At 48.5% G+C, this 13337-nt stretch overlaps 1 protein-coding gene across 1 annotated transcript in view; it reads right to left on the reverse strand.

The window, feature by feature from the left end:
- The window catches only part of LOC115208495 (syntaxin-binding protein 4), a 96412-nt gene that overhangs the window by 44163 nt on the left and 38912 nt on the right, over positions 1-13337 (reverse strand). Inside the window, exons 6-8 of the mRNA XM_029776600.1 lie at positions 10287-10366; positions 7081-7198; positions 6159-6300 (exon numbers count right to left, since the gene is read on the reverse strand). Coding sequence (XP_029632460.1) covers positions 6159-6300; positions 7081-7198; positions 10287-10366 — 340 coding nt within the window. The remainder of the gene's footprint in view (positions 1-6158; positions 6301-7080; positions 7199-10286; positions 10367-13337) is intronic.

A 13337-nucleotide genomic window follows, 5' to 3' on the forward strand; every position in this document is an offset into this window, starting at 1 on the left:
AGGGAGAAAGAGGGCAGGGGGACAGGAAGTACTGTGGGGGTAGTAGAGGTTAGATGGTAGGAAAGTAGAGGTCAGGACAGGGAGTGCTGTGGGGTGGTAGAGGCTAGATGGTAGAGAGGTAGAGGTCATGGGGCAGGGAGTGCTGTGGGGTGGTAGAGGCTAGATGGTAGGGAGGGTAGAGGTCATGGGAGTGCTGTGGGGGTGGTAGAGGCTAGATGGTAGGGAGGTAGAGGTCAGGGGGACAGGAAGTACTGTGGGGGTAGTAGAGGTTAGATGGTAGGAAAGTAGAGGTCAGGACAGGGAGTGCTGTGGGGTGGTAGAGGCTAGATGGTAGGGAGGGTAGAGGTCATGGGAGTGCTGTGGGGGTGGTAGAGGCTAGATGGTAGAGAGGTAGAGGTCAGGACAGGGAGTGCTGTGGGGTTGATAGAGGCTAGATGGTAGAGAGGTAGAGGTCAGGGGAACAGGGAGTGCTGTGGGGGTGGTAGAGGCTAGATGGTAGGGAGGTAGAGGTCAGGGGGACAGGAAGTACTGTGGGGGTAGTAGAGGTTAGATGATAGGAAAGTAGAGGTCAGGACAGGGAGTGCTGTGGGGGTGGTAGAGGCTAGATGGTAGAGAGGTAGAGGTCAGGGGAACAGGGAGTGCTGTGGGGGTGGTAGAGGCTAGATGGTAGAGAGGTAGAGGTCAGGGGAACAGGGAGTGCTGTGGGGGTGGTAGAGGCTAGATGGTAGAGAGGTAGAGGACAGGGGAACAGGGAGTCCTGTGGGGGTAGTAGAGGCTAGATGGTAGAGAGGTAGAGGACAGGGGAACAGGGAGTGCTGTGGGGGTGGTAGAGGCTAGATGGTAGAGAGGTAGAGGACAGGGGAACAGGGAGTGCTGTGGGGGTGGTAGAGGCTAGATGGTAGAGAGGTAGAGGACAGGGGAACAGGGAGTGCTGTGGGGGTAGTAGAGGCTAGATGGTAGAGAGGTGGAGGACAGGGGAACAAGGAGTCCTGTGGGGGTAGTAGAGGCTAGATGGTAGAGAGGTAGAGGACAGGGGAACAGGGAGTCCTGTGGGGGTAGTAGAGGCTAGATGGTAGAGAGGTAGAGGTCAGGGGAACAGGGAGTGCTGTGGGGTAGTAGAGGCTAGATGGTAGAGAGGTAGAGGACAGGGGAACAGGGAGTCCTGTGGGGGTAGTAGAGGCTAGATGGTAGAGAGGTAGAGGACAGGGGAACAGGGAGTGCTGTGGGGGTAGTAGAGGCTAGATGGTAGAGAGGTAGAGGACAGGGGAACAGGGAGTGCTGTGGGGGTAGTAGAGGCTAGATGGTAGAGAGGTGGAGGACAGGGGAACAGGGAGTCCTGTGGGGGTAGTAGAGGCTAGATGGTAGAGAGGTAGAGGACAGGGGAACAGGGAGTGCTGTGGGGGTAGTAGAGGCTAGATGGTAGAGAGGTAGAGGACAGGGGAACAGGGAGTCCTGTGGGGGTAGTAGAGGCTAGATGGTAGAGAGGTAGAGGTCAGGGGAACAGGGAGTGCTGTGGGGTAGTAGAGGCTAGATGGTAGAGAGGTAGAGGACAGGGGAACAGGGAGTGCTGTGGGGGTAGTAGAGGCTAGATGGTAGAGAGGTAGAGGTCAGGACAGGGTGATGGCCTAAGTAAGCAGGGTCCTAAAGGGCTGACCTTCACAGTCTGTGTGTCTGTCCTGTCCTGCTGTCCTGTCCTGCTGTCCTGTCCTGCTGTCCTGTCCTGCTGTCCTGTCCTGCTGTCCTGTCCTGCTGCTCAGGGGACTGTGGGGACTCTGACACGTCCCCTTCACACTTGAGCTAATTGGGAAGCAGTCTGCATCGCTTTATCTCTCTCTCTCTCCATCCATCCCTTCCTCTCTCTCACTCTCTCCATCCCCCCTCTCTCTCTCCAACCCTCTCCATCCCCCCTGTCTCTCTCCATCCCCCCTGTCTCTCTCCATCCCCCCTGTCTCTCTCCATTCCCCTGTCTCTACCTCTCCATTCCCCTGTCTCTCTCCATTCCCCTGTCTCTACCTCTCCATTCCCCTGTCTCTACCTCTCCATTCCCCTGTCTCTACCTCTCCATTCCCCTGTCTCTACCTCTCCATTCCCCTGTCTCTCTCCATCCCCCCTGTCTCTCTCCATCCCCCTGTCTCTCTCCATCCCCCCTGTCTCTCTCCATCCCCCTGTCTCTCTCCATCCCCCCTGTCTCTCTCCATCCCCCTGTCTCTCTCCATTCCCCTGTCTCTCTCCATTCCCCTGTCTCTCTCCATCCCCCTGTCTCTACCTCTCCATTCCCCTGTCTCTACCTCTCCATTCCCCTGTCTCTACCTCTCCATTCCCCTGTCTCTCTCCATCCCCCCTGTCTCTCTCCATCCCCCTGTCTCTCTCCATCCCCCCTGTCTCTCTCCATCCCCCCTGTCTCTCTCCATCCCCCTGTCTCTCTCTATCCCACTGTCTCTTTCTCTTTTTCTTCACCCCTCTCTCTCTCCCTCTCTGTCTCTAGCTCCATCTCTCTGTCTCTAGCTCCGTCTCTCTGTCTCTAGCTCCGTCTCTCTGTCTCTAGCTCTGTCTCTCTGTCTCTAGCTCTGTCTCTCTGTCTCTAGCTCTGTCTCTCTGTCTCTAGCTCCGTCTCTCTGTCTCTAGCTCTGTCTCTCTGTCTCTAGCTCTGTCTCTCTGTCTCTAGCTCCGTCTCTCTCCCTCTCTGTCTCTAGCTGTCTCTCTGTCTCTAGCTGTCTCTCTGTCTCTAGCTCCGTCTCTCTCCCTCTCTGTCTCTAGCTGTCTCTCTGTCTCTAGCTGTCTCTCTGTCTCTAGCTCCGTCTCTCTGTCTCTCTGTCTCTAGCTCTGTCTCTCTGTCTCTTTGTCTCTAGCTCTGTCTCTCTGTCTCTAGCTCTGTCTCTCTGTCTCTAGCTCTGTCTCTCTGTCTCTAGCTCTGTCTCTCTGTCTCTAGCTCCGTCTCTCTCCCTCTCTGTCTCTCTGTCTCTAGCTCTGTCTCTCTGTCTCTAGCTCCGTCTCTCTCCCTCTCTCCCTCTCTGTCTCTCTGTCTCTAGCTCCGTCTCTCTGTCTCTAGCTCCGTCTCTCTGTCTCTAGCTCCGTCTCTCTGTCTCTAGCTCCGTCTCTCTGTCTCTAGCTCCGTCTCTCTGTCTCTAACTCCGTCTCTCTGTCTCTAACTCCGTCTCTCTGTCTCTAGCTCCGTCTCTCTGTCTCTAGCTCTGTCTCTAGCTCTGTCTCTCTGTCTCTAGCTCTGTCTCTAGCTCTGTCTCTGTCTCTCTGTCTCTAGCTGTCTCTCTGTCTCTAGCTCCGTCTCTCTGTCTCTCTGTCTCTAGCTCTGTCTCTCTCCCTCTCTGTCTCTAGCTGTCTCTCTGTCTCTAGCTGTCTCTCTGTCTCTAGCTCCGTCTCTCTGTCTCTCTGTCTCTAGCTATGTCTCTCTGTCTCTAGCTCTGTCTCTCTGTCTCTCTGTCTCTAGCTCTGTCTCTCTGTCTCCCCAGGAGGGTAACCAACACTCTGTCTGACTCCTGGATCACCTCCTGGTCTGACAACACAACGAGTAACGTTAAGTTACAGTTACAGCACTGGTAACCTTACGCTGTCTGTCTTCCATCCAACAAGACAGTTAAACAGGGCAGACTTTACTGGTAACCTTACGCTGTCTGTCTTCCATCCAGCAAGACAGTTAAACAGGACAGACTTTACTGGTTACTGTTGCTTGCACTTGTGAAACTTTGTAAGTACAGTGTGTAGGAGCTTCTTCCTGCAAAGCAATCTCTAGATGTGTGAATGCATTTCTCTTTTAAGAGTGAAACTGTTGCAACATTAGGCAGGGGAACAGTGTAGAGTACTTCTAACACAGTGTTGTGTCAACACCTTGGTGTGGAGAGGTCCAGTATCAGTTATATACTTCTAACACAGTGTTGTGTCAACACCTTGGTGTGAAGAGGTCCAGTATCAGTTATATACTTCTAACACAGTGTTGTGTCAACACCTTGGTGTGGAGAGGTCCAGTATCAGTTATATACTTCTAACACAGTGTTGTGTCAACACCTTGGTGTGAAGAGGTCCAGTATCAGTTATATACTTCTAACACAGTGTTGTGTCAACACCTTGGTGTGAAGAGGTCCAGTATCAGTTATATACTTCTAACACAGTGTTGTGTCAACACCTTGGTGTGAAGAGGTCCAGTATCGAATGGCTAATAGCAGCAGGGGGTGGCTGTGGTGTGTTAAGAGATCACCCTGCTGTCTGTTGACCAACGGGGGCTGTTTGTGTAGTTTCAATATGAAGTGTTGTTGGGAAATTAACAGAAAATGAGGGCCGATGTTCTGGTCAGAGGTGATAGGAATGGCTTTAAACCATTGGTCAGCATGGTGTGTCGACATGCCTAATGTAACTCCATTTCTAAGTAGAGCAGATTGTCGTTACCATGTCGACATGCCTAATGTAACTCCATTTCTAAGTAGAGCAGATTGTCGTTACCATGTCGACATGCCTAATGTAACTCCATTTCTAAGTAGAGCAGATTGACGTTACCATGTCGACATGCCTAATGTAACTCCATTTCTAAGTAGAGCAGATTGACGTTACCATGTCGACATGTCTAATGTAACTCCATTTCTAAGTAGAGCAGATTGACGTTACCATGTCGACATGTCTAATGTAACTCCATTTCTAAGTAGAGCAGATTGACGTTACCATGTCGACATGCCTAATGTAACTCCATTTCTAAGTAGAGCACATTGACGTTACCATGTCGACATGCCTAATGTAACTCCATTTCTAAGTAGAGCAGATTGTCGTTACCATGTCGACATGCCTAATGTAACTCCATTTCTAAGTAGAGCAGATTGACGTTACCATGTCGACATGCCTAATGTAACTCCATTTCTAAGTAGAGCAGATTGACGTTACCATGTCGACATGTCTAATGTAACTCCATTTCTAAGTAGAGCAGATTGACGTTACCATGTCGACATGTCTAATGTAACTCCATTTCTAAGTAGAGCAGATTGTCGTTACCATGTCGACATGTCTAATGTAACTCCATTTCTAAGTAGAGCAGATTGACGTTACCATGTCGACATGCCTAATGTAACTCCATTTCTAAGTAGAGCAGATTGACGTTACCATGTCGACATGTCTAATGTAACTCCATTTCTAAGTAGAGCAGATTGACGTTACCATGTCGACATGTCTAATGTAACTCCATTTCTAAGTAGAGCAGATTGACGTTACCATGTCGACATGTCTAATGTAACTCCATTTCTAAGTAGAGCAGATTGACGTTACTATGTCGACATGTCTAATGTAACTCCATTTCTAAGTAGAGCAGATTGACGTTACCATGTCGACATGCCTAATGTAACTCCATTTCTAAGTAGAGCAGATTGACGTTACCATGTCTACATGCCTAATGTAACTCCATTTCTAAGTAGAGCACATTGACGTTACCATGTCGACATGCCTAATGTAACTCCATTTCTAAGTAGAGCAGATTGACGTTACCATGTCGACATGTCTAATGTAACTCCATTTCTAAGTAGAGCAGATTGACGTTACCATGTCGACATGCCTAATGTAACTCCATTTCTAAGTAGAGCAGATTGACGTTACCATGTCGACATGCCTAATGTAACTCCATTTCTAAGTGGAGCAGATTGACGTTACCATGTCGACATGCCTAATGTAACTCCATTTCTAAGTAGAGCACATTGACGTTACCATGTCGACATGCCTAATGTAACTCCATTTCTAAGTAGAGCAGATTGACGTTACCATGTCGACATGCCTAATGTAACTCCATTTCTAAGTAGAGCAGATTGACGTTACCATGTCGACATGCCTAATGTAACTCCATTTCTAAGTAGAGCAGATTGACGTTACCATGTCGACATGCCTAATGTAACTCCATTTCTAAGTGGAGCAGATTGACGTTACCATGTCGACATGCCTAATGTAACTCCATTTCTAAGTAGAGCAGATTGACGTTACCATGTCGACATGCCTAATGTAACTCATCGTTGACTGGATGTTCTACCAGTGGTCTGAGTCTGGTTCATTTCATCCCAGTGTTAAAACTCAATGGAGGTAACTATGACTACAGTATCTGTTATGAAGTGAACCTATGAGAAGGGGTTCTCCACTGGTGCCCTGTTCTTTCAGGATGGATCCCATTGGTGACTTACCCTGTGGCAGTCTCCCCCAGACAGAACCTCCTGGATGAAGACTGCAGGGCCGTCCGGTCTATTGGAGCCTCCGCCGATGGTGATGCCCAGACTAGAGGAGCGGGCTACAGAGATCAGCTGGATCACACCCTCTCCTGGGTGACTGGAGACAGGAGGAGGAGAGGATGGGGATATATTATATACTATAAGACAGACACATACAAATACACACCCAGTCACAGCAACAGTCACAGATAGTAGAACATAGATACAGATTAACTAACTGTACAACCCATTCATACGGTAGATACATCAACATCAATGGTTAAACTGTACTATATTGTAGCGAGCTTAACACAACTCCTAGCCACCTTGTCAAGAGCTTTGGATCTCTTGGCGTAATGGCTAAGGTGTTGGGTTGACAGTCGCTGGACCCGGGTCGAGTCCCAGTCGGGGCTACCCCCTGAATTAGCTACAATAGCTATACCTGAGGGAGCGCAGTCGCTGGACCCGGGTCGAGTCCCAGTCGGGGCTACCCCCTGAATTAGCTACAATAGCTATACCTGAGGGAGCGCAGTCGCTGGACCCGGGTCGAGTCCCAGTCGGGGCTACCCCCTGAATTAGCTACAATAGCTATACCTGAGGGAGCGCAGTCGCTGGACCCGGGTCGAGTCCCAGTCGGGGCTACCCCCTGAATTAGCTACAATAGCTATACCTGAGGGAGCGCAGTCGCTGGACCCGGGTCGAGTCCCAGTCGGGGCTACCCCCTGAATTAGCTACAATAGCTATACCTGAGGGAGCGCAGTCGCTGGACCCGGGTCGAGTCCCAGTCGGGGCTACCCCCTGAATTAGCTACAATAGCTATACCTGAGGGAGCGCAGTCGCTGGACCCGGGTCGAGTCCCAGTCGGGGCTACCCCCTGAATTAGCTACAATAGCTATACCTGAGGGAGCGCAGGAGAGGGTTGTTGTAGGTGCTCTGAGAGCCAGCAGGACTCAAAAGCAAAGGACTCTGGGAGCGTGACGAGGACCCGGACGATGTGCTGTCCAGATATCTGCCTGCTTAGAAAGGAGGAGAGACAGGGAACAGTTAGAGACAGGTAACAATTAGAGACAGGGAACAACTAGAGACAGGTAACAATTAGAGACAGGTAACAGTTAGAGACAGGTAACAATTAGAGACAGGGAACAGTTAGAGACAGGGAACAGTTAGAGACAGGGAACCGTTAGAGACAGGGAACCGTTAGAGACAGGGAACAGTTAGAGACAGGTAACAGTTAGAGACAGGGAACAGTTAGAGACAGGTAACAGTTAGAGACAGGGAACAGTTAGAGACAGGTAACAGTTAGAGACAGGGAACAGTTAGAGACAGGTAACAGTTAGAGACAGGGAACAGTTAGAGACAGGGAACAGTTAGAGACAGGTAACAGTTAGAGACAGGTAACAGTTAGAGACAGGTAACAGTTAGAGACAGGAAACAGGGTCTTGGGATGCAAACAGGGTCTCCAGACGTTCCACCAGAGGGCAGTGTAAATAGGTACTAGTACATAATGAAAGAGGACTGACCCCTCAGTCAGTTTCCTGCCTCTACAGATATCCTATTAAACGCTCCGGATGGGAGTAGAGAGCCGCTGCCTCTGGACTTCATAAAGCAGTTCCTGACAAGTGTTTAGTTTAGTAAGATTGATCTCCTCTAAGCTGTAAATAATACTCTACATGCTGCCCTGTGCTATTTATTTTTTAGCCCTGAAATCTAAAAGGAAATGGACAGGAACAGAAATTGCCTGTCTTACGGAAGGGATGTTACCGGGCTTATATAGTTGTCTTTGATTTGGACATTACAACGCAAAACTAATGTCAGCCTTTAAGAAATGTCTACAATGTTATTCGCTTCATGAAAACATACATTTCCATTGAGATATATTTCCTTGAGATGTCATTGCAATTCACTGACCCAATGATGAAAAACTAGGCTATTCACTGACTCAGGTATGAAAAACTAGGTAATTCACTGATACAACAACGAAAAACTAGGCAATTCACTGACACAATGATGAAAAACTAGGTAATTCACTGACACAATGATGAAAAACTAGGTAATTCACTGACACAATGATGAAAAACTAGGTAATTCACTGACACAATGATGAAAAACTAGGTAATTCACTGACACAATGATGAAAAACTAGGTAATTCACTGACACAATGATGAAAAACTAGGTAATTAACTGACACAATGATGAAAAACTAGGTAATTCACTGACACAATGATGAAAAACTAGGTAATTAACTGACACAATGATGAAAAACTAGGTAATTAACTGACACAATGATGAAAAACTAGGTAATTCACTGACACAATGATGAAAAACTAGGTAATTAACTGACACAATGATGAAAAACTAGGTAATTCACTGACACAATGATGAAAAACTAGGTAATTAACTGACACAATGATGAAAAACTAGGTAATTCACTGACACAATGATGAAAAACTAGGTAATTCAATGACTCAATGATAAAAAACTAGGCAAAACAAGGTGACATCTCACTTGAGATGAACCCCTAATACACAACATCAACAACAACATTTACAATGACAGACTTCTCCTAATGAAGGGGGCTGAAACCTCAATATACTTACAATGACCAGATCTGTCAACAACCTTGTAAACCTTTGTTCATCTTCTCTCTCCTTTTATTAGACAGCCGTGTGTGTGTGTGTGTGTGTGTGTGTGTGTGTGTGTGTGTGTGTGTGTGTGTGTGTGTGTGTGTGTGTGTGTGTGTGTGTGTGTGTGTGTGTGTGTGTGTATACATGCATCACCCACAGCAGAAACAGATGTTAGCAATTGCATAATGGACAACGGCGCTCGCTGTCATGAGACATTTTCAAAGGCCCACTCACATACTGGATCATCTAGCTACAGTACTGTACACTTTAAAGGATCAGCGGCATGTTACTGAGGTTTTCATCTAGTTTTTCTGCTGTAAAGTAGTACTATGATCAGAAAGGTTTCATTTTTATCTAGTTATATAGTACACAAACACATTTTACAGGTGTAAAGTAATTCTGTAAGTTACTACAATCAGAAAGGTTTCCTTTTTATCTAGTTATATAGCACACAAACACATTTTACAGGTGTAAAGTAAAGTGGTGATTTCATGGGGGTCTGAGCACAGAAAAAATTGTTTTAAAGCGGGGGTGAAAAATAAAGATCAAGACAGGACACATAGTATTGATTGGATGGGAGGTCATCACTGTCATATACTGAGCTGGATATGTGTTTAAGATATAGCACATACCATATTGAAATAGAGGGGGGAGACAGGACATATACAGTATTTGTGGGTGTTATACCTTGTTGAAATAGAGGGGGGAGACAGGACATAAACAATATTTGTGGGTGTTATACCTTGTTGAAATAGAGGGGGGAGACAGGACATACCATGTGGACATAGAGGGAGGAGGGAGGTCCTACCATGCTGGATGGGAGAGCTGTGTTATACCATGTGGACATAGAGGGAGGAGGGAGGTCCTACCATGCTGGATGGGAGAGTTGAGTTATACCATGTGGACATAGAGGGAGGAGGGAGGTCCTACCATGCTGGATGGGAGAGCTGTGTTATACCATGTGGACATAGAGGGAGGAGGGAGGTCCTACCATGCTGGATGGGAGAGTTGTGTTATACCAGGTGGACATGGAGGGAGGAGGGAGGTCCTACCATGCTGGATGGGAGAGTTGAGTTATACCATGTGGACATAGAGGGAGGAGGGAGGTCCTACCATGCTGGATGGGAGAGTTGAGTTATACCATGTGGACATAGAGGGAGGAGGGAGGTCCTACCATGCTGGATGGGAGAGTTGAGTTATACCATGTGGACATAGAGGGAGGAGGGAGGTCCTACCATGCTGGATGGGAGAGTTGTGTTATACCATGTGGACATAGAGGGAGGAGGGAGGTCCTACCATGCTGGATGGGAGAGTTGAGTTATACCATGTGGACATAGAGGGAGGAGGGAGGTCCTACCATGCTGGATAGGAGAGTTGAGTTATACCATGTGGACATAGAGGGAGGAGGGAGGTCCTACCATGCTGGATAGGAGAGTTGTGTTATACCATGTGGACATGGAGGGAGGAGGGAGGTCCTACCATGCTGGATGGGAGAGTTGCGTGTCGACCCAGTACTACTGCTGGATCCATACTTCTCCAAAAGCTCTGAAAACTCTCTCCTGTAAGAAACCAAAGGGGTAAATAATGACACATCCCCAACAACAAGTATACTGTTAGAACTGAACTATAACACTGTACTCACAGCCACACGGTTCACTGACACGACAACCTTATATTAGTCTATCTATCACACCCACTATCTCACACCCCACAGAACCCCAAATCATATCACACCCACTACCTCACACCCCACAGAACCCCAAATCATATCACACCCAGTACCTCACACCCCACAGAACCCCAAATCATATCACACCCACTATCTCACACCCCACAAAACCCCAAATCATATCACACCCACTATCTCACACCCCACAAAACCCCAAATCATATCACACCCACTATCTCACACCCACTATCTCACACCCACTATCTCACACCCCACAGAACCCCAAATCATATCACACCCAGTATCTCACACCCCACAGAACCCCAAATCATATCACACCCACTACCTCACACCCCACAGAACCCCAAAGACGCCAAAGATTCTACAACACTAAACTATGATAGCTCACACCTTAATACTTTTTATATTGTCATCACATATTGGAACCCTAAATTCTACCATGGGTGGTAATTATGTTAGGGGAACCCGAAATGCTACCATGGGTGGTAATTATGTTAGGGGAACCCGAAATGCCACCATGGGTGGTAATTCTGTTAGGGGAACCCGAAATGCCACCATGGGTGGTAATTCTGTTAGGGGAACCCGAAATGCTACCATGGGTGGTAATTATGTTAGGGGAACCCGAAATGCTACCATGGGTGGTAATTATGTTAGGGGAACCCGAAATGCTACCATGGGTGGTAATTATGTTAGGGGAACCCGAAATGCTACCATGGGTGGTAATTCTGTTAGGGGAACCCGAAATGCCACCATGGGTGGTAATTATGTTAGGGGGACCCTAAATGATACCATGGGTGGTAATTCTGTTAGGGGAACCTGAAATGCCACCATGGGTGGTAATTATGTTAGGGGGACCCTAAATGATACCATGGGTGGTAATTCTGTTAGGGGAACCCGAAATGCCACCATGGGTGGTAATTATGTTAGGGGGACCCTAAATGATACCATGGGTTGTAATTCTGTTAGGGGAACCCGAAATGCTACCATGGGTGGTAATTATGTTAGGGGAACCCGAAATGCCACCATGGGTGGTAATTATGTTAGGGGGACCCTAAATGATACCATGGGTGGTAATTCTGTTAGGGGAACCCGAAATGCCACCATGGGTGGTAATTATGTTAGGGGAACCCGAAATTCTACCATGGGTGGTAATTATGTTAGGGGAACCCGAAATTCTACCATGGGTTGTAATTCTGTTAGGGGAACCCGAAATGCTACCATGGGTGGTAATTATGTTAGGGGAACCCGAAATGCCACCATGGGTGGTAATTATGTTAGGGGGACCCTAAATGATACCATGGGTGGTAATTCTGTTAGGGGAACCCGAAATGCCACCATGGGTGGTAATTATGTTAGGGGAACCCGAAATTCTACCATGGGTGGTAATTATGTTAGGGTGACCCTAAATGATACCATGGGTGGTAATTATGTTAGGGTGACCCTAAATGATACCATGGGTGGTAATTCTGTTAGGAGGACCCTAAATGATACCATGGGTGGTAATTCTGTTAGGAGGACCCTAAATGATACCATGGGTGGTAATTCTGTTAGGAGGACCCTAAATTACCCTTCCAGATAAAGCTGACATATTGATAGAATATCAACAGCTACAGTATCAGGGTGAAATAGTGTTTTTAAAGTAAAGGTGTTGCTGTGCAGCTCCCCTACTGAATACACACTATCACCCACTAATCCCATTGTTGTTGGCCTAATACACTGCCTGAGAGAGAGGGAGAGAGAGAGAGAGAGTGGGGGGGAGAGAGAGAGATCGAGAGAGAGGAGAGAGAGAGAGAGGAGAGAAAGAGAGAGTGGGGGGGAGGGGGGGGAGAGAGTGAAAGAGAGGAGCGAAAGAGAGTGGGGGAGAGAGAGAGGGAGAGAGTGAGAAAGAGAGGAGAGAGAGTGGAGGGGAGAGAGAGAAAGAGAGAATGGGAAGAGAGAGAGAGAAAGAGAGAGTGGGGGAGAGAGAGAGAGAGAGAGAGAGAGAGAGAGAGAGAGAGAACATTTCCTGGTATTCGCTCAGTGTCGTTGTTATGATCTTAAAAATAAATTGGATTGTGGACAGATTTCCGGACCAGGTACATCCACTGAATGATCCCCAATCAAATCTGTGATTTTTGGGTGATAATTCTTACCATCCCCTGTCTACTCCATCTCTCTCCTCCCCTCCCCTCCCCACTCCATCTCTCTCTCCTCCCCTCCCCTCCCCACTCCATCTCTCTCTTCTCCCCTCCCCTCCCCACTCCATCTCTCTCCTCCTCCCCTCCCCACTCCATCTCTCTCTCCTCCCCTCCCCACTCCATCTCTCTCTCCTCCCCTCCCCACTCCATCTCTCTCCTCCCCTCCCCTCCCCACTCCATCTCTCTCCTCCCCTCCCCACTCCATCTCTCTCCTCCCCTCCCCATTCTCTCTCTCCCCTCCCTCCCCACCCCCCCATCCTTACCATCCCGTCTACTCCATCTCTCTCCTCCCCTCCCCTCCCCACTCCATCTCTCTCTCCTCCCCTCCCCTCCCCACTCCATCTCTCTCTCCTCCCCTCCCCTCCCCACTCCATCTCTCTCTTCTCCCCTCCCCTCCCCACTCCATCTCTCTCTCCTCCCCTCCCCACTCCATCTCTCTCTCCTCCCTCCCCTCCCCTCCCCACTCCATCTCTCTCTCCTCCCCCTCCCCTCCCCACTCCATCTCTCTCTCCTCCCCTCCCCTCCCCACTCCATCTCTCTCTTCTCCCCTCCCCTCCCCACTCCATCTCTCTCTCCTCCCCTCCCCACTCCATCTCTCTCTCCTCCCCTCCCCACTCCATCTCTCTCTCCTCCCCTCCCCACTCCATCTCTCTCCTCCCCTCC

The sequence above is a fragment of the Salmo trutta genome, chromosome 1, assembly GCF_901001165.1.
Source record: "Salmo trutta chromosome 1, fSalTru1.1, whole genome shotgun sequence".
NCBI classification, from domain to species: Eukaryota; Metazoa; Chordata; class Actinopteri; order Salmoniformes; family Salmonidae; genus Salmo; species Salmo trutta.